Raw genomic sequence first — 20,638 nt, forward strand, 5'->3', positions numbered from 1 at the left:
AGAAACAGAGACACAGACCTATAGATCGGAACAGAGAACCTAGAGGTGAAATCATATTCATATACCCCTGTGATTTTTGACAAAACAGATAAAAACATAGACCAGGGACAAGAATCTCTATTCAATAAATAGTGCTTAGAAAGCTGGATTACCGCCTGTAAAAGATGGAAACAGGATCCACCTCCTACCACTCACAAAAAATTAATTCATGATGGATAAAGACTTAAGTCTGAGGCATGAATGTGTAAGAATCCTAGAAGAAATGTTGGAAAAATTCTTACAGGTAGAAGATTTCAAAAGCAATAATGGCAACAATGAAAATCAGTGTGACCTGATCAAATTAAAAAGTTTCTGCAAAGCCAAGGACACGATCAATAGGGTAAATAGCTTCCCAGAATGGGAAAAAATATTTGCATGCTATACATCCAGTATAGGGTTCATAACCAGAATCTACAAAGGATTCAAGAAAATCAGCAAGAAAAATTATCAGGTGGCACCTATGGCTCAGTGAATAGGGCACCGGCCCCATATACTGAGGGTGGCGAGTTCGAACACGGTCCTGGCCAACTGCAACAAAAAATAGCTAGGCATTGTGGCAGGCACCTGTAGTTCCAGCTACTCAGGAGGCTGAGGCAAGAGAATCACCTAAGCCCAAGAGCTGGAGGTTGCTGTGAGCTGGGACGCCACAGCACTCTACCGAGGGCAAGTGAGACTCTGTCTCTTAAAAAAAAAAAAAAAAGAAAAATTATCAAACAACCCCATAAAAAAGTGGGCAAAAGGCATGAACAGAAACTTTTGTAATGCAGAGTCACAGCTATAAGTGTGCCCCAGAACCATAATTGTCTCTTCTGAATCATCTTGGGATGACCATAACCACACTGTTTACAGCTGAGATTCTCTTCTTGGGTACTGAGTAGGGCATTTTCTTTTATGATAGGGACTCTCACTGGTTGTAATAAATCTCCCACTCTCTGAGACAAGAAAGTTTTCTGGAAAAGTACAGCTGTCGAGTATTTCAGCAAATGACACTCAGAATTTTATATCTCACTTCCTCACTCACACTAATAGCTTTTCAAACAAAGAATCTTTCAGCTACTCAAGAAGCTAGACATCTCTGGTTAAGCCTGGCATCTTTAGGTGGACTTCCTCAGTTTTAGTTTCAAAATGATTGCCCTCCTATCCATAGTATAATTTTGTTATTATGGAGTATGGATTCCATTCCTAAATGTTCTTATTTCTTTCTTTTTTTTTTTAGAAAGGATTAATAAATTTATTTATTTATTTTTATTAAATCATAGCTGTGTACATTGTATAATCATGGGGCATCATTCACTAGCTTCACAGACCGTTTACCAAATTTCACACATACCCTTGTAAGATGCACCGCAGGAATGGAAGAAAAAGTACCCAATGTACTCAGCCGTACTATGAAACTAATTTAGGGTTTTCACATGAAAGCTATAACCCAGTTACAACCTAAGAATAGGGGGAAGGGGAAAAGGGAGGGGAGGGAGGGGGGAGGTGGGTAGAGGGAAGGGGATTGGTAGGATTAAATGTTCTTATTTCAAGCAATCTAAGATAAAGATGACGCTTATTGAGATCTGAGTTGATCAAGTCAATGTCTAGGATTTTAGGCAAGCAAATATTTTCTTTCACTTCTTTGCCATGCAATGGACTCTGTTACTCTTAGTTTAGGGCATCTCTGTGGCTTCCCTAATGCCTAGCCCAGAATAAAAAATCAATGAGTCATGCTTGTGGAGTGTTATTTATTCTTCAATGATAGCTTCTGGTGCAGTGTGGATAATTGGTTGCCTCTCTATCTTTTGAGCATGGTAACTGCATCATCTGATTCATTTCTTGAATCCTCTCTGCTTAGCATAATCTCAGGGTAAAATCAGGTACTTAGGTGATGTTTTATAACTGCTTCATTGTCAAATGATTCTTTTTTTTTTTTTTTTGGTTGGGGATTCATTGAGGATACAAAGAACCAGGTTACACTGATTGCATTTGTTAGGTGAAGTCTCTCTTATAATTGTGTCCCATCCTGAAGAGGTGTGTCACACTCCGTGACTCCCCCACTGCCTTCTCTCCTTCCCTCTCCCTGCAACCCTCTTCTCCCCTACACATGTATTAGGTCATCAATTGTCTTTGTATCATAATTGAGTACACAGGATTCTTACTTCTCCATTCTTGTAATGCTTTACTAAGAAGAATGTGTTCCACTTCCATCCAGGTTAAAACAAAAGATGTAAAGTCTCCATTTTTTTAATGGCTGAATACTATTCCATGGTGTACATATACCACAGCTTGTTAAAAAATGCTCATTGTCCCTAATTATCAGAGAAATGCAAATAAAAACCACCCTGAGATATCACCTAACCCCAGTGAGAATGTCCCATGTAACAATTCTTTATATAATGTAATAGTTTGAAAAATTCAAGAAAACATTAATTTCATTCAATTTCCTTTAATGAGTACTTGTTACAAGAGGTATAAAGTCTTTTTCCCAAGTCCAAACCACTTTGTAACTTAAACCTTGAGTTTTCTAAATTACTCACTGCGAAGTAATTCTCTATACACCTGAAAAATAGTTTTATTGAAATGTTTGAGATTAAAAAATTTGTACTGCCAGAAGTGTATGACAAACATTTCAAGGGTACAAAAATTAGTTGTAAAAGTAACATAATTTACCAGTAAACCCACATTGTCTAGAAATGTACAAAGCCTTCTCATGTAAAGGGTTTTATTTGTTTTATACTGAGCACCTATTTTTATAACTAGCATCCTATGGAGAGGTAACTGCTTAAATGCATTTTATTTAACCATTACATATATTCAAGGCCCAGTCTTTTCAACGAGTTACACAACAGTTCACTACTCTTAAATTTGTACTTTAATAAATTAAGTACAAATTAAATAAATCTGATGCCAAGGATTTTCTTTGATGGAGTCTGAAGTTAGCCAGAACTTTTAATGTCCAGGTGATAAAACCTATTAGGTGATATATTCCCTTCAGTTCCTATCCCAAAGAAAGCTAGGCCCACATTTCCCTCAGGTTTCTCATTCAGGAAAAACAAATACTAAATTTGCCTTCAGAATTGTCTGATGATTGCTTTCTTATGCTAATATTTCAGTTTCCAATGTCAGTGTGGCTCTCGTCGTTTTCTTTTAAGGTCAGGTTATTGACTCAGGGTTGTTTAAACTTTGCAGTCTGGTTTTTGGACTTTCACTGAGAACGACTTTCCCTTGATCGTCTTCTAGAACCTTAGTAGGAAGAAGAAAGACAGGATAGATTCTGAATGTAATGAAACTTGAGAGTTTAAGAACATGATAGTCTGCATTTACCTATCATATGACATCATTTTCTATTATATTTTAGAAGATGTTTTGTTAATACTCTTCTTAGTTTATGTTGATGAAACCAAGATTATCTTTTGATCAAAGGTATATGAAAACAAAAAATTTAAATTTGATTATTTTTTAGACAATTTGGATGGATCTGAATGTTTACAAGAAATCCATGGTAAATCCTTCAGCTAAAAACATATTTGCCCAACTGATCCTTTACTTTCAGAGATATATACATTTAATTGGGTCAAAATCAGATATGGTTATGATGCACTGACAGACCTTACAACTTCTTTTCACTATTAGTATTTAATTATGTCAGAAATTACAACTTTTTAATTCTAAGATTGTAATTTACTCTGAATTCCACAGGGAAATCTTTGCTCTTTTAATGTATTAGAATGTATGGTAACCTAAGTGGAGGAATTAGAAAACGCATAGTGTAACATAAAGAAAATTGTAGTGCATGTGTGGTATATAATACATGTAATCTGAACATTTATATCAAAATTTTCTAAGTAGGTATACTGATGGTTTTCTGTATATGTACAATTCTTATTTATTTGTGTCTCAAACTGTAGCCTCATCTTACATAATAATATTTTTAAGGTTTTAAGTCTGCCTGCTACCTCTGTATGCTTAGCTCTGGTATTCAAAATTTCTTTTTGACTTGTATACACACAAAGTTGTTCGTGTACACTGAATTTTGATATAATTTTGATATAAACGTGTGGATCTCACACTTGAATCCACCTGAGTGGTTCAATATGCCTAGCAGTTTACATGAGCACATTTGCCTTTCATTTAATATTTGTTATTTGTAGATTCTATTAATAGTGCAGAACACAAGAATTAACTTTCTTATTCTTGCCATCAAAATCCTTTGCCTTAAAATGAACTTTTCTCTCTGACAGACAACACAATTCAATGAAACACGTGAAAATACTCTTCTCTCCCTTGATTTCTCTCAGCATAACACAATGTGACATTCATACACATGACTATAGTTCACACACTTACCTTGGACCCTTCTGTGGGTTTGTATCTTCCTCACAGGTGTGTCTAGAATTAAATTGTAGTTAGAAACACTTTTTAATTATGGTTAAAACCAGACAGGAGATGTGGTTAAGCAGAAAAGTGCAAAGTTTTAAATAGGTGTCACTTAAACAGGTAGTTTTTTTTTTTTTGAGTAGTAAATTTTACAATCCTTAAGAGTTTCATATTTACAACGGACAATTAGACATTTATTTTCCACATATGATAATGGATGTTTCCTAATTGCAAAACACATTATTTAATTATGTTTTTTCACACCCACATAATATGCCATTTTTGCACACAGTATATGACTTACATGATTTTCTCACCCTTTTAGTAAAAAGCGTTACTTTATGATAAAAGATGATAAACATTATATAGAGTTTAACCCAAGTATCTTTCCAGAGATAGCCATATTATCTTTGCAGTCACCCCTACTTGTAACATATGCTTCTGCAAAATTCTCACTGTAGATCAATTTACAATTGTTTATTGTAAATGAGGATAATAAAATAGCATTGACCTGATGACTCTAGGAATATAATAATAACATTTCAGGAAAAATGTGCCAGTATCCCCCACTTTGGCCCAATTCAAGGTCAATCCTATGTAATTCTCTAAAAAAATAACTAGTTAAAAATAATAAAAGCATTCATATTTAAGAACAAGTGCATACAGTTTTGTAGCGTTAGAAGTGAGACATTTTCTCAATTCCCTTTTTTGTTTGTTTGTTTTTCTTTTTACCCATTGACAAGATCGGTAGGCCTGGTAGGCCTACACTCACATTTTCACTCAGTTTCAGGGCATGTGAGATCAAAGAGTAAGTGTGGTCCTAGCGGCTTTGCTTTTCTACTTAGCTTTTTACTCCAAATTTGACTTCTTGGTTGTTTTTACTATATATATCATTTATAGTCAGCAATAGAGTTAACATCTTTATATTACATACAATGTTTTCAATTCTCTGAAATCCTATAAAAACTATCACCGTGAATAGTTTGGGCTATTTGAAACCAAGTAAATTTTTTTTTTTTTGTAGAGACAGAGTCTCACTTTATGGCCCTCGGTAGAGTGCCATGGCATCACACAGCTCACAGCAACCTCCAATTCCTGGGCTTAAGCAACTCTCCTGCCTCAGCCTCCTGAGCAGCTGGGACCAAAGGTGCCCGCCACGATGCCCGGCCACTTTTTGGTTGCAGTTTGGCGGGGGCCGGGCTCGAACCTGCCACCCTCAGTACATGGGGCCGGCGCCCCACCCACTGAGCCACAGGCGCTGCCCAAAACCAAGTAAATTTTTTTTTTTTTGGCCGGGGCTGGGTTTGAACCGGCCACCTCCGGCATATGGGACCGGCACCCTACTCCTTGAGCCACAGGCGCCACCCTACCAAGTAAATTTTTTAATAAAGAAATAGCATTCTTAATTTTATGAAGTCGGTTTCATACTACTTAGCACATTATCAAAATGCCTTTTTATCCCCAGAATATAAAATGTATAACCATTTGTCATATTTTGTCAATACTATTGTAAAATATAGAATGATAGAAAACCTCGCTAGGTTACATAATGGGAAAGTGTAAGACACTTTCTATGTCAGACACTGAAGTCTGACTTACAAAATATTCTCAAATAGATCTATTTTTCTTAACTTTAGGTTTGGTTGGAAACAAAATAATAGCTTATAAAAAAACACGAAGGAGAGATGGATCTAACCTTTATACACATATAATAAGAACACTGTTTATAATAGATTTATTAAATTCCAAAGTGTAAATTATTGTACAGTTGAAAGGTAGGTCATAGAAGCATTTGCAAAATTACTTTTTAAAACAAAGACAAGCAAGTATGCTAAAATTTCCTTTCATAAATTTGGTAGCATTCACTTTATGAGGTTTAGCTAACTTAGTACTATTTTTCTATGATAATATTGCAGAATTTTAAAAAAGTTCATTGTGGGAAACAAATATTTGAAAAGAAAAGCTTAATTAAAGTACAGAAGTCAGGTGTGCTTCCTGTATCTCTGTTACCTCAAAATGAATGAGAGTTGTGTTCATGTTTAGAACAGCAAAATGTGATAGGATAAAACCTGAATAATTTGGCATAAATGTCCCCTCTCTGCCTAAAGCATGCAAACTGCTTTAGTCCAGTTATTTGGAAGTTTTTTTTTATTGCATTTGTACATAGCTATGACTATAGAAATTTGAGTGGGATGTAAAATATGACGTTATTCACCATGTTAATATTAATTGATGATACTACACAATATTGATAGTAACATTCACTGACAGCTTACTATGAGCTGAACATTGAGAGTTTTCACATGTTAATTCATTGAGATGTAAGTACAGTACTAACATTTTTCAAATGAAAAGAGTAAGGTAGAAAAGAGCCAACTAACTTTCAAGTCCAAGTTCATACTGAAGGCAGACCTATACCTGATGTACTATTCTCTATGTAGGCTATAAATCTTAACATGTTATATTGGCAGATTTGCCACAACCTTCTCAAATAATTTTTTTTTGTTCTTCCTTTTTCATAGTCTGTTATTCTCCTTTAATTGCTTGGGTAGCTTCAGAATAAATAGTTCTATCTAAGATAAGCATAAAAAATTCTATGTGTTTCATGAGAGCATTTTCCAGTTAGGGGCATGAAAGTATTTCAGTGGCAAATCACAATATCAGTAATGAAAAGTCCACTTAGCCATGTTAATAGTCAGGACTCAAGTGATTGTGAAATATACTCAGATCATCAAAATGTACTACATGCACCACGATATTGACAATCTGAACAGATGTAAATTCAGTTTCAGATAGAACTTATCAAAATGAAGACAATGTTTGGGATATGTACATATTAATTACCCAGACTCTAGGGGAAAGGTCCTGTATAATGTAATTTACACCAGCTTCTTTGTAAATCAGTGTCCCTCAGGATCTAGACAGGGGATCACTTGTGACTCAGTGATGACCTGGGGGTTTATATAGGGAAAAAACAAAAAAAACTAGCATGTTCAATGAATGCTGATACTAGTAACTCTACTGTGTATACGGTCTTTCCTGTGAAAAGCAAAACCTTGGAAATATTTCGATGAACATTTATGATGTGGCATTGTGAGAACTGATGCCTTATAGATATGTAGAAAGATCCTACAGTGGGAGCTAAAAGCATAAATCTTTGAGAAGAAAAAAAACAAGAGTTAAGAAAGTAGTCCACTAACTAAAAACCGAGTATCATATTCTTAACTTGTAGCAGTTATATCTTTTCTTGGCCCCGAGTAATACTTCAGTACTTAGCTGCATTGTATATGATAACTTATTAACAGGGGCTTATTAAAGGGGAAGAAAACATACTTACCTGAAGTTTGAGCCTAAATGAATGAAAGCAAATAAGCAGGTACACCTGTTTCATTTCCTAAAAAGCACTATCATTCTACAAAGCTGCTTACTATGGCAAAGACTTAAAAAAAAAAAAGAATTCAATTTAATCTTCATAGTGTGTTCCCTCAGATCCTTAGATGTTTTCCTGTAAGACAGTTAAACATTTGAGGGTAGATAACAAATTCTGGATTAGATCCTACAAGAATCCTTCGCTCCATTAAGCCTTGGGCATGCTATTTATTCTTTGTGTTCTGAAAGGAAATATTGTATTTTTCAGACATACATATTTCAAGTGAGGGAAAATTTGTCATCAGTTAAATAAAAACTGTACTTTAAACATCACTGACAAGTCTCTACATACTATGTAAGAGATTTTATATATATTGAAATACAGAATATAGAAATAATAGTTGCCAAAAAATACACAGGTCTTAAGAATTTATTATCTTCCTGGACACAGTGATGCAATTTTTAAAATCTAAGTGGAAAAGCCACCTGAATTGTATTTTGGACAAATACAGTGTTTCTGATGTGTCTCTCAATTCACAGTGTATTTCAAAGAGCGTTATTTTATAAAAAATTTAAATACTTATTTCTGTTAAATATTTTTTAGCTTAAAATATTTTTGTTGTTAGAAAAATGAAGTAAAAATCCATTTATTTAAATGCCAACTAATTACCTTGTAGAATTTGTGTAAGATTTTGAATTCTTTTTTTTTCTGCTTTCAAAAGTAAGTCTATTTAATGCAAGACAGAACATTCCATAAAAATTAAGATTAATTTTATATGGAAAACAATTTATACATCCAGATATAGATTATTACTCAAACTGTTAGAAGAAATAGATACTCATTCCCAAGAAGGTAGTTTTGGAAAGAAAGTTACTAAATGCACTGTTTTGGGGGTTATCTATGCACTTACAGAATCCAAAAACATGCCTTTTATTGTTGCTATGGGGGCAGTGAATACATTTTTTAAAAATTTAAAATGTAGTCAAATTTGGGCTTAACAACTAGAAATGTAAAGATTATTCCTCTTTTGTACACTTAAAATAGCTTTACCATTATCTGAATCAAAGCAAAAATAATATTCATTGCTCCCCAAGCTTCATACCATAGAACTTTTTAAAGACTGTTTAAACTAGTAATTATTTCTTCACAACTATCAAACTACCATCAAACCAATCCATCCATCTGTTAAGACAACAGCTGATGGTTTTCTTTTTTATAACCTAGTTAAAAGAAAGATCTGCTTTCTCAGTCTTTAAAAAGTTGAAGAACTGTCTCCAAAACCTGTTAAGGGCGTTAGTTGTCATCCTTTTACTAACCTCCCTGAAGCAGTCTTTTAATATCTTCATCTTCAAATAAATGACCATCACCACCTTCAATGAATTTGGTGACCTTGGTGACCTCTGAGAGGATACATGTGTATAGCAGAAATTGGTTTATACAACAAAAAACACAGCAGATTTGATGTGATAAATAATGGCAGCTGCCAAATAATAAATTCCAGACCAAGTCAGTTCTTCCACAGTTTTTAGTGTTGTTTTTGATACACTAATTTTCTTATAAAACTGTTGAACATTATACTGTATAATAAAACAAATATGGCTGTCATTTATGCTTCATTCCATATTTTCAGGCTTTTTTAATGTTGTGTGAAACTTGGACTATAGAATTAGAGTAGAAAACATGTACAAAGCCTCAAAGATTATTTTAGGCTTGGATATAGACTGCTTATGAAACTTACTTGTCTAAATATACTCACCTTCTTGCAACAATTTCTTCAGAGTTTCTTCCGTTTCTCCATCTCCAGCAGAAATTCTAGTGTATTTTATTTCAGGACCTAAAAGACATACAATTAAAAAAGGTCTAAAAACCGAGGGAGGCAAATTTCTTTTGTGTAGTAATAGAGGATAAGTATTTAAATATTTTACACTTGTAGACCATGTTGTCTGTGTAGCAACTGTTCAAATCTGTTGTTCTAGTATAAAAGCAGCCATAGACATTATGTAAATGAGTGAACATGACTGTGTTCCAATAAAACTTTATTTACATGAAGAGGTGGCACAGGCCATAGTTGCTGAATAATTGTTTGAACCAGTACTTATAGGAACAGCTAAATTCATAATTTTAGACACAGACTGATGCAAAGTTTTATTAAAATTATCAGTAAGTTGTTTTATATGAAGTTTCATATCTTTTGTATATAGTTGTATGGACCTTAAGAGTAAAGAAAGCTTCAAGAAAATAATAGTTTTTCTTTTAGGATTCAACAACTCATTAATAAACAGTAAACTAAAGAGGGTATATCATATAATATGAATAAAAACAAATAACAAAAACACATGCTTCCAGAATTACCTATAAATATCCAATTTACAGTAAAACAGATTTCTTATTTAGAATAGTATCATTTGTAGACAAGAAATAAAGTAATTTAAGTAGCAATCATTAAAATTACTTTGCCAGTTTCTTTAATGATTCATATAAAGATAATTGAGAATTAACTATTATTTGATCTTTGTCATCTGAGCATACTTCCATGTATGAAATTAAAGACTACCTGTAATGATGCGTTCTTCCCGTGTCTCTTTTTCTGTTATTTCCACTGGTACTCCATCAATGATTTTGGTGTACTTTTTAATAATTGGTTCTGAAAGTTGAAAAATGCATTGATTTATCCTCATATGGTTTCTATACTTGCATTAGCTACACATTTTAATGATTAAGTATACTTGTTAAAATATTGCCATTTCAGAATCAGTCATAATCATTTTGGGAGCATATCTCAAATAAAGTCATATCAATTATTGTTGCTAAAGGTCTAAAAGGTAATATTGATGTCCTAAATCTTGGGTGAGGGAGAAGGCCAGCTGCCAAGCTAACGCTTCATGTTATTCTTGTTTCCTGAGTGTGGAATGTGTATTCAATGAGAATCTAAGGGTACATATATACATATCACTGGAAGGGAATCCTAAAATAAATCCTCATACCGGTGTTTAGAGTCCTATACAATGGCTATTTCTCTTCTGTTTTTGAGTCCAATATGTCCACTTGTACTGACATCAGTGTTGTCATAATTCATAATCATCACATATAGATGACAGCTTTGTTGGATCTGGTGGCTTAATGGTTAAATGAATCTTACCTAGATCCATTAAAAGGCAAACTATATCTTATTTCTGACTGGCTAATAAAGGACCCACAACCGGAGAAAATGACTCCCTCAATTTATGTAAAGTTAAAACCAAGAGAAAGTATCAGATGTTCAGTATTCCTAATCCGACAGTATTTTAAAAGAATCACAGTGATGCCAAGTAGGCACCAGGAAATACACACAACGTACCTCCATGGATCACTTCAGTTACAGTTTCACCTTCTTTAATCAGTCTGAATTCAGGTTCACCTTCAATTTTGACTTTTGTTATTGTGGGTCCTGAGACATTATTTTAGAAGACAAATTATCTTGTTAAATCAGTCTTTAAAATTTACCAGAATAGGAAATTTATTCCAACATTTGGTGTTACTTGAATGTCAAGCTAGTTTCAGGCTCTATGTATGAAATTCATTTTAAAATTTCTCATTGTCTTCAAATTAGATAATATTTATGAGAACAAATGACTCTGTCTACTGGTGTGCTACTAAAATTACTATAATCTGTTTCAGGGTTTAAACATATGTATAAATCCACCCATTCATTGGTAGTTTTATTAGGTCTGATCACACAAAATATTGTGTGTGGCTAAACTTTGTGAATCATGCAGTACCATGTACACATTTGAGTTGCTCTAATGATAACTGGTGTGGATCTTACTTTAAGCATACTGATATTATATGTTACCCTTTAATTACCAAAAATTTTCATTTCAGGTTTGTAAATTACTCAGTACCTTGCATTTTTGTTCTAGTAACCATAGGACTGGACATAAGAAAATCACAATTTAATACTTACCTTTAAGATGTGGCGTTTGAGGTCTTATAGGAAAATGGATTTGAGTACTTACCTTCTCCGTGAGAATGATACAAAACTAACTAAATAACAGGTAAACAGATCCTCAAAGGCCAAAGTTAAATAAATGTTGCATTTGGCTTGCAAAATGATTTTGCTCCCAGAGAAAATCATTTTGAATGTTAGAAAGCTGCTTACTACATTAGTTAACCAAGACTATGTCATATACAAGTAAGAAAATAAGGTTCAGTACATTTAACTCATACTATAAGACCCTTCAACAGTCAAACATAACTGAATTTGCTTATCTTTGAGATAATGTTTTGGTCTGTGTAGACATTGTTAATGAATATCATTCCCAAAATTAAATATTCTATAATAATCTAAAATAATGAAAATAAGAGTACAGTTCTTTCAAATAATGACTATTTCATGCCCTAATGTTTGATCTATGCGGCCAAGAGATATTGGGTACAAGACATAAGGTACTATTTTTAAGGTGTAGAGAAAGTATACTTCAGGAGTTTGAGAACAAGAAATGAGTTAATAAAAATATATAAACTCATATTTCTGTAGAAAAGCCAAACTGAAATTTCAGAAACATCTTTTATAGTGAAGCTCTATGAAGATGGGCATTTTATAAATTTTTTTCCTATTTATTCCCGGCATCTAGGAGAGTACCCAGCACAACTGGTGCTTGATAACTATTTTTTGGATTGAATGTCAGTTGATTGATTCTTAATTATAAAATTTGGCTAAGTAGCTTCTATAAGGAACATTTTAAAACTATGTCTTGGAGCCTACTGTATTTAGTAAGAATTTGAAAGTCATCAATGAATGTGCAAATGTTCAAACAGTAAGAAGGAGATGGAATAACACTCTCTGAAGCTGGAGAATTACAAATGGCTGTCAAGACAAATATTTGTTTCCTACAAAAGTAAAATTACTGAATTTTTGAACTCAAGAGTTATTGGTGAATAGGTGACATGGCCCATTTTTAAATCCATGTTCCTTTATAGGAAGAAGCCAGGTACAGTGGATGATACTCCATTGTGCTTCTAATCAAAGAAAGATTAATAGGATAGAATTCTGCTGACACAGATTGAGAAGATAAGTGAGCTGAATGAAGAAACTTGAAGGAAGAGAGAAAAATCTTTGAAAATAAGAAAAATGGCTCATGTCAATGACTTCAGGTAAAGAAGCTACATACAATTGTAATACAAAAGGTCAGGAAATCTGATTTTTCAAAGCAGTACAAGAATTTAAAAAACAATTGTATTGTCAAGTACCATTGTGTCATTTTTCATAAAAATGATTAAGAAATGTTTTTCAACAAAAATTTCTGGATTTAATTTCTTTCTTTTCATCCATATATAAAATGATTCAAATGAGTATAAGCATAACAATTAACAAAACTCACAGATTTCAAAGAATAAATTAATTTTAGATCTCAAGAATGAATAATGATGTACATAACCAATTAGCTAGGAAATCAGCATTTCCTTATGTGTTCTCAATGGGTGCATTTTAAGTTATGGCTCATTCAAAAAGGTATAGACAAAAGTATTCTGGAAGGTTCCATCTCAATTCCCTGAATGAGAAGAAATGTCAAAATCAAAGCTAATTACAAGAATAGTTTTTCTGAGATTTAATCAATGATATAATATGTTACTTTTTTGGAGGACTGTTTCTATCCTTATGGAATGAGGAAGATAAAAAGGTCTTTTCTCATCACTACATTAAGATGCGTAAACATAGAAATAAAAATTCTTAAGGTCTGATTTTTGGAGATAAATGAAATACATGAAATGAGCATAACATCAAAGATGTTGAAGTTGGCTAACATAGACAGTAAGGATAGCAAGAAAAGTCACTGCTTATTTAAATGTTCCCATCTGAAACATCAAGATCAGTGTATATACATAGACATGTATATCATCTACATGTCTATATGTATATAACACACATATGTAAAATGCACATATATGTGATATGTCACATATAAGAACACATTCAGAACTATTAGTCTAAAGTTGACTCACTACACAAAATGCTTATTTCTTTCTCTGGTTCTAATGCTTTAATTTTAAAATATATCACATAGGGTTGTAATTTGAAAGCTTTTATCAGTGTATAATTTCTATGCTCTTTTAGCTTGCAGAATGAAAAATGTCAGCATTTTTTTTAAAGAGCTGGTTTAACAGTACAAAAGGGACCATGTGCAGAGATTGGAAACACAGCAACAAAAAAGAAGAGTCTAATCATAGTAAAAGAGGAAAAGAGCTCAGGATTGAATTCTTTGGTGAATATTTGGGTGCTAGTGCTAATACAAAGTCAATTAGATTCAAATTAAATGAAGTACAAGCAAATGTACTGAAAGTATTAGGAATGCACCATTTACTTTGCTAAATAATTTGCACTCCGCATTCTGCAATTACATGAGCATGCCATTGGAACAGAAATATTTAGCATGTTAGTTTCAAAAAGAATGTAAGACACATTCATTGAAATCAGTATTTTTATGTTTTTTTTCCATAATAAAAGGAACCATGTATAACATTGACTTTTACCTTCAGTTTTGATAATAGGCTGAAGACTGCCTTCAATCACTTTAATTTTTGGTTCCACAAATTTGGTTATAATTTTAGTTGCTGAAAGTATAGAAAGTGGAAGATGAATGATGTTTAAAGAAAAACAACCTGAACAAAATTTTCTTTCTTTCTTTCTTTTTTTTTTGTCTTTTCAGGGTGCTAAGGTAGCGGATATGGTATATATATTCAGGCAGTCAGATACAGGAAATATTCATGGTACATAATCTAATATCTTCTCATGTCCAGATGTTGAACTCTGAAGTCCAGTGAGCTGAATTTGTTCCAGTGGAATATTATATCACTACGTGAGAAATTCCATCTAGAAACTTATAGTTTTGAACTATACCACTAAAGCTCTTTACCTTCATTTGTACTTCTTGAAAATATTGGCTGCATAGCAACAAAAGACAAACATGATTAATGTCATGCAATTCATAATATCTTAAATTGCATTGTTGGATTCTTTTTCAATTAAAAGAAAAATTGAAAGAAAAAGACCTAAAATGTTTTTCATGCATTTGATAAAAGTGACATAGAAAGGAAAAAATGCCAAATAGTTCAGAATACTTAAAAGTAAGAATATATTTCAGCCAGCCAGACATGAGCTCTATTCAACAAATATGGTATGGTCAGTATTTAAGTTACCATCCTAAATGTCTATAATTTTCAGCTTCATTATCATCATAATTTTCTTTAAAAACTTAAAGGTACATATTTTAAGTGTATGCCATCTACCCAAGAAAGATAATACTGTGTGAAATTTATTTAAAACAGAAATCAACTATTTGGTTTTCTTTTTTATTATTATTATTTTTGAGACAGAGTCTCACTATGTCACCCTCAGTAGAGTGCTGTGATGTCACAGCTCACAGCAACCTCCAACTCTTGGGCATAAGCTATTCTCTTGCGTCAGCCTCCCAAGTAGCTGGGACTATAGGCGCCCTCCACAACACCCCGGTATTTTTTGCTTGTAGTTGTCATTGTTGTTTGGCAGGCCCGAGCTGGGTTTGAACCCAGGATCTCCAGTGTATGTGGCTGGTGCCCTAGCAGCTGAGATATAGGCTCCAAGCCTGGCTTTCTATTTTAAATAAATGTGTCTCTGGAGCCATACAACCAGGACTATTGGCTTTTTGTCCTTTTTAACAAGATGTCATAAAAGGTGGTTCCATTAAACAATGAACAGCATTATAGCCAGCTGTGCACTGACAACATACTGAGTTGACACATGAGAGGCAAGAGGTTTGCATAGACTGGTTTCTGTCAGCTCTCCCATTCTGTTTCTAAGGTTTCTAGCCGTGTCAACTTTTTGAATTAAAGTGTGTTTTAGGCCTTAGTAGAACCTATGTTTCCATCATACTAGATTTTATATTTTGAGATCTCAAATTATGAAGCTCAAAAATACATCAAATCTGTGTCTTCAATTATTGATCCCACAGATGGTCTTGGCACAGAGGTCTCTGCTGCTACTATCAAAATGGATTAATTACTTTTAGTTTAATTTTTGTATATTATGTTAAGGAGCTTGAAGTTTATGATGTTTCGTTGGTTGTCAGCCCTGTTTCAATCGTGCTTTCTTGAACACTTCAATAGTTTTGATAGGTCATATCTGAAGATTGAATACTAATTTTGGTCTTCTCCAGCTCAACTATTCTATATTTGACAACTGACACTAAAGAATATCCTTTCTCCCAAAGATACAATTTAAAGGGCATGTTATTTTGTGAATAAGAAAAATATGTAGCAAGGAGATTAAGGGAATTTCAGAGCCAAATCAATAAAGGATCATAAAAATAGAAACTTTGGTTTAATTTGTCTCTACTCTATTTGAAGATGCTTCTTAATAACAGAATATCCATCTTGGGAGGAATAAAAGAAACATTTCCCATTAGAATGTAAATATTAGAGCTGTCTCGAGGGCTCTAAGTAGATAGAGAAGTCATTAGACTTGCATAATTTCAGAAAATGTAGTTTATGCTGAGTGAGGATACAACTTAGTAGGAAAGAATAAAGGGATTATAATAGTATTTCAGCTGATTGTAAACAAAATATTGAATTAACATGTGTAGAAAATAGTGGAATTAACATGGATAAAGTAAAAAAGTTAAAGGAAAGTAGTGTAGATATACATATATCATACATATATTTTTGATGTATAAAGATGACATAACACGTCTGATGAATAGAGCCATAAGGATTCTTCACTTTGTTATAAAATGTATTTTTAAGAAGATTTTATTCTTCCAGGCTGGAATGTTTACCATGCTGAATCATAAGTCTTCCCATGAAATCTTTAAAACAGTGCTGAGCTGGCCTCATACTGAAATTGTACATGTTATTATATGATTGAAATCAACAAGAGAAGCAGCAAGACATTTTGTTTTGCTCCTTACACTGGCTTTACTCTTTTTCCATATCTACTGTAAATTTTAACAGAAGTTTTCTTACCAAATAACTCGATGCTCATGGTATAAAACAGAATAATATTCTAGCCAGAATAAATGTGAGGATTAAAGAAATGTGTTAGCTACCGATATATTTTGAGTGTTTAAATTGCGGAGCCAAAACAAAATGAAAAGAATTTCTGCTTTAAAAACTACAATGAAAGAAAGAGACAAAAAGATAAAGGAAGAAAAAGCCCCCCATGAAAACAATATCTTATGAAATACATTTATGAGAATGAAATGCCCTTTAGAATTGTTAAGTAGCAGATAGTTAATTTTGATAATCTGGTAATGTCAGGGATTAAAAAACAATCTTGGGATTTGGAAACTTTAGAGTTATCACTTGGCAGAATTTTGTTCCTTTGTCCAGTTTTGGATGGGGAGAGTTTTTGCAGCACTAACTCATAAACATTAGGATTCTTTGGCACACACTTCCCACCTCCCCTTAAAACAGATCAGGGCTCAAGGGCAGAGTGAGAAACAAATTTTCGGCAATGTCATTTGTGTGTCCACACTTCTGAATTTTCAGAGACCTCTGGAGAGCCTCATAGTGACTCTTCCCTTTGTAGGTCATTTTTTTTCTGACTCTTCATCACAGTAGTATTATATTTTATTGCCTTTCCCAAGGTGTATCACGCCTGTGTTTTCCAGTGTGGAGAAAGGGTTCATCAGAGTTTAATGATACAGCCAAGCCTGAGAGGCCTCACCCAGACCTCAAGCCCTATTTCAAGTGGAATAGCATTTGACATTGCTTGAAATTCTAAATACCAGATTATCAATATCTGTAAATACAAAAAAAGTGATTTTTTTTTTTTTTTGCATCTTGCCACCTATGTGACAAATATTCATCATATACTTACTATAGACAGTCAAGGGGATTTCTTTGAAGGTGCTACCACGAACAAACTGGAAAGAAATGTTTATATTTAGTAACATAAAAACTGGTAGTTGTGTCAACATAACTATAGCACCACTTTAATTCTTACTGAAGTAAAAACAGTACAGCTATTGTTACACTTAAAGAGAAATGAAGCCTGCATATAAATTATCTTCCGATTCCTTCCTATCAGGCCAGATAGCATAAGTCATAGGCTTTTTACTCAGAGTTTAAAAAATAATGGAATAATTAATTCAAGGTTAAATATATTTATTAAATACTATTGCATTTTTTGGCTATTTTATTCCTACAATGACAAAAGAATAAAATATTTGTTTGCCTTTCACATGGGATTACTGATAATTTTTTATAAATGAATTTCTTGTCTTTGTTTGTATTCAGCAGTGAAGGTATTTGATGACAGAAAGATAGTAATTATTTATGTATGTCTTATTTTCCTAAGTAGGCTAAAATTTTTGAATAAAGACCATATCTGGTTCAACTTCATATTTTCCATAACACTTAATTTACTACTTGGCCCCAAGTAGCTTTTAGTAAGTATTTGTTAAAATAAAACCATGCAGTCTTATCAATTCTTTCAAGGTGGACCATTGGCACATCAGCAAAAAAGAACAATCCATGTCCAGTGTATGTTTACTTATCAGTGCATACATTTCTAGTCTCTTATAGTAAGCCTTCAGTATCTGTTCCACATAAGAAATAAAAGCAATAATGTCCTATACCTTAATTTGAATGTATTTGATGAGTTTATTAAGTATTTCCAGCAGCTGGTCATTTCCAACAGGTGTGTCTATGAAGAGGAATATTAAATGCACATTAGTAAGAAAGGGTAAAATGAAAATCCTAGGTTCTTATTTAAAAAGACTTAACCTATTAGTGAATTCAGTACCAACCAACCTGCTGGGTAGAGGAGCTTATCTACAACATGAATGACACCATTTGTTGTCATGATGTCAGATTCTTTTGATTTCAATTCATTCACCAGAAGTGTGTCATTTACCTGTCAAAACAGGGGGTAATGCCAAAGAGAGATTTAGTGAAGGCTGAACACTGAGATAATTAAATGTTGGGTGAACACTATTCTATATTTATTCTAGACACTTACTCCTTTCAGATAGATTTTGCTTCCTTGTGTGGTCTTTAAAATGTTAGTAACACCAGGTTCAAATCCCTTTCCAATGAAAACTCCTGGTGTCAAGTGATAAAGAATGATGTTTTGAAGAGCGTTTTTGTCCCCTAGAAGAAAAAGATATAAATTTATTTAATAATGTGACATTTTGATAGTACAAAAACTAAAAATTAAAACTTTTCTTTTGTTTTTTCATTCCACATTAGATTTTCTCAAAATGTCCTTGTTCTCTCAAGTTGATTATCAATGCTATGTTAAAAGATACAATTTTTTCAATCAGTTCCATAGAAATATTACCCAACTTACTGGGAGAAAACATCAAATTATTTTTGAAATTATGACTGTTTTCTTCTTTGGCACCCCATTATGTGGACTTTAATAGAAGTGAGAAAAGCAACTGTGTAGCTCAACAACATGATAATAAGATGTTGAAGAACATTTCTGAGAGACCCTCCACAGGTTCCAAATGGAATTAAAGCAAACTAAACCTAGTTAATACAAAGAAGGGACGTCTTTTTAGGCTGACATCTGCATAGGAAAGCTTGAGGAAGAAGTGAGATCCTGAAATCAAGGGGCACATATCTGGTATTCACTTCTACTCACTAATCAGAATCTCCTTTTCATCACTAGTCATCCCCTTAAAGGCATCATTAGTTGGCACAAACAAGGTCCAGTCTCCAGGCTGTGTCAGGAGCTCTTTCAAGTCTGCAGCTTCAAGGAGGCTGAGGAAGATGCTAAGCAGGAAGGATACGCATTTATTTGGTTAGATTAGGTTTAGGCATATTCACCTAAAACACATATCATAGAATAAAATCTGTGTACTGTGGAAAGCGTGAAAAAACTCCTCACATATTTTCATGTTTTAAATGTAGTTTATCTGCTAAGGAAGTTTTATCATGGGAAAAGGACTGAAATATACAATTTAATGTTTAAATTTCTTCGTCTCAGTTTTAAATTTATAAAATTTGACAAGGTCACACTTTATAACAGAATTAAAGTATTTATTTTTCATTTAGTGCCCCCATAAAATTGTCTTTGCTGGTATATTATGTTGTAAAAACTAATTACAAGAAAAATTTCAAGGAGTAGTTCAGCCTATTGGATTTTTTGTTCACCCACCAAATAATATGGTTTACCAAGAAGCATTTATATTATACATAATGTTTTGAGAATGTTCATATGGACTTCTTATTATAAATTCTATTCTCGGCAATACTGGAGACTGAATGCCTTTTGGGATACTAACTGTGAAACAAAAAATATGCCACAAGTTCTCATTCTTGTGTGGAGTGCAACTGATAGGCTTACCTAAAGCGCTTATCTTGTTTTAGTTTTTCATGGAGGGATTTCTCTGCTGGTTTGATGATCTCTCGGAATATATGAATAGCACCATTTCTTCCTTGTTTGCTTCCTCTAACCATGCATGAATTTTCAATGCAGACAGCCTGGGAAAAAAAGAAAGATGTGGGGTCCATTTCCTTGCTCAAAATTTCCCACGTGCATGCTTAAATTTAAGCTGCATACTTACATTTCTGAATTGGCCCTTCTGAGGGGTCACCTAGCCACAGAGGCCAGGGAAACAGCTTCTGTCCTCTGTTTTCAGTATCTCACACTATTCAGATATCTGAACAGTGGGAGATACTTCTTATTCAGAGTTCTTATTCAGTCAGGTTCTCTACTATAAGTCAAGCTATGCTGTGCATGAAGCAAGTCATTTTGTGAATAAATTACATAATTTCTATAGAATCACAGTTCTACACTTTCTATCATTTCTCTCCAGGTTTTAGCTATTCCTCCAGATCCTCTTTTTGGTTAATGTTAACTGTAAAATTTCCTGACTTTAGTGCTTCTTATGATCTTCACAAATAATT

The 20,638-nt window shown here is 33.3% G+C and overlaps 1 protein-coding gene across 7 annotated transcripts in view; it reads right to left on the reverse strand.

Moving 5' to 3' along the window:
- Positions 1-2,451: 2,451 nt before the first annotated feature.
- Positions 2,452-20,638, reverse strand: part of POSTN (periostin) — a 35,645-nt gene continuing 17,458 nt past the window's right edge. The window contains exons 11-23 of one of the 7 annotated variants that reach the window (XM_053563509.1): positions 20,076-20,212; positions 19,371-19,501; positions 18,744-18,874; positions 18,536-18,638; positions 18,361-18,428; positions 17,601-17,646; positions 14,279-14,359; positions 11,106-11,195; positions 10,323-10,412; positions 9,525-9,602; positions 9,085-9,168; positions 4,369-4,410; positions 2,452-3,264 (exon numbers count right to left, since the gene is read on the reverse strand). In XM_053563509.1, coding sequence (XP_053419484.1) covers positions 3,227-3,264; positions 4,369-4,410; positions 9,085-9,168; positions 9,525-9,602; positions 10,323-10,412; positions 11,106-11,195; positions 14,279-14,359; positions 17,601-17,646; positions 18,361-18,428; positions 18,536-18,638; positions 18,744-18,874; positions 19,371-19,501; positions 20,076-20,212 — 1,119 coding nt within the window. In that variant the 3' untranslated portion in view covers positions 2,452-3,226. The remainder of the gene's footprint in view (positions 3,265-4,368; positions 4,411-9,084; positions 9,169-9,524; positions 9,603-10,322; positions 10,413-11,105; positions 11,196-14,278; positions 14,360-17,600; positions 17,647-18,360; positions 18,429-18,535; positions 18,639-18,743; positions 18,875-19,370; positions 19,502-20,075; positions 20,213-20,638) is intronic. The other 6 variants (XM_053563510.1, XM_053563511.1, XM_053563512.1 and 3 more) reach the window with 6 other exon arrangements.

The sequence above is a fragment of the Nycticebus coucang genome, chromosome 15, assembly GCF_027406575.1.
Source record: "Nycticebus coucang isolate mNycCou1 chromosome 15, mNycCou1.pri, whole genome shotgun sequence".
Classification (NCBI taxonomy): Eukaryota; Metazoa; Chordata; class Mammalia; order Primates; family Lorisidae; genus Nycticebus; species Nycticebus coucang.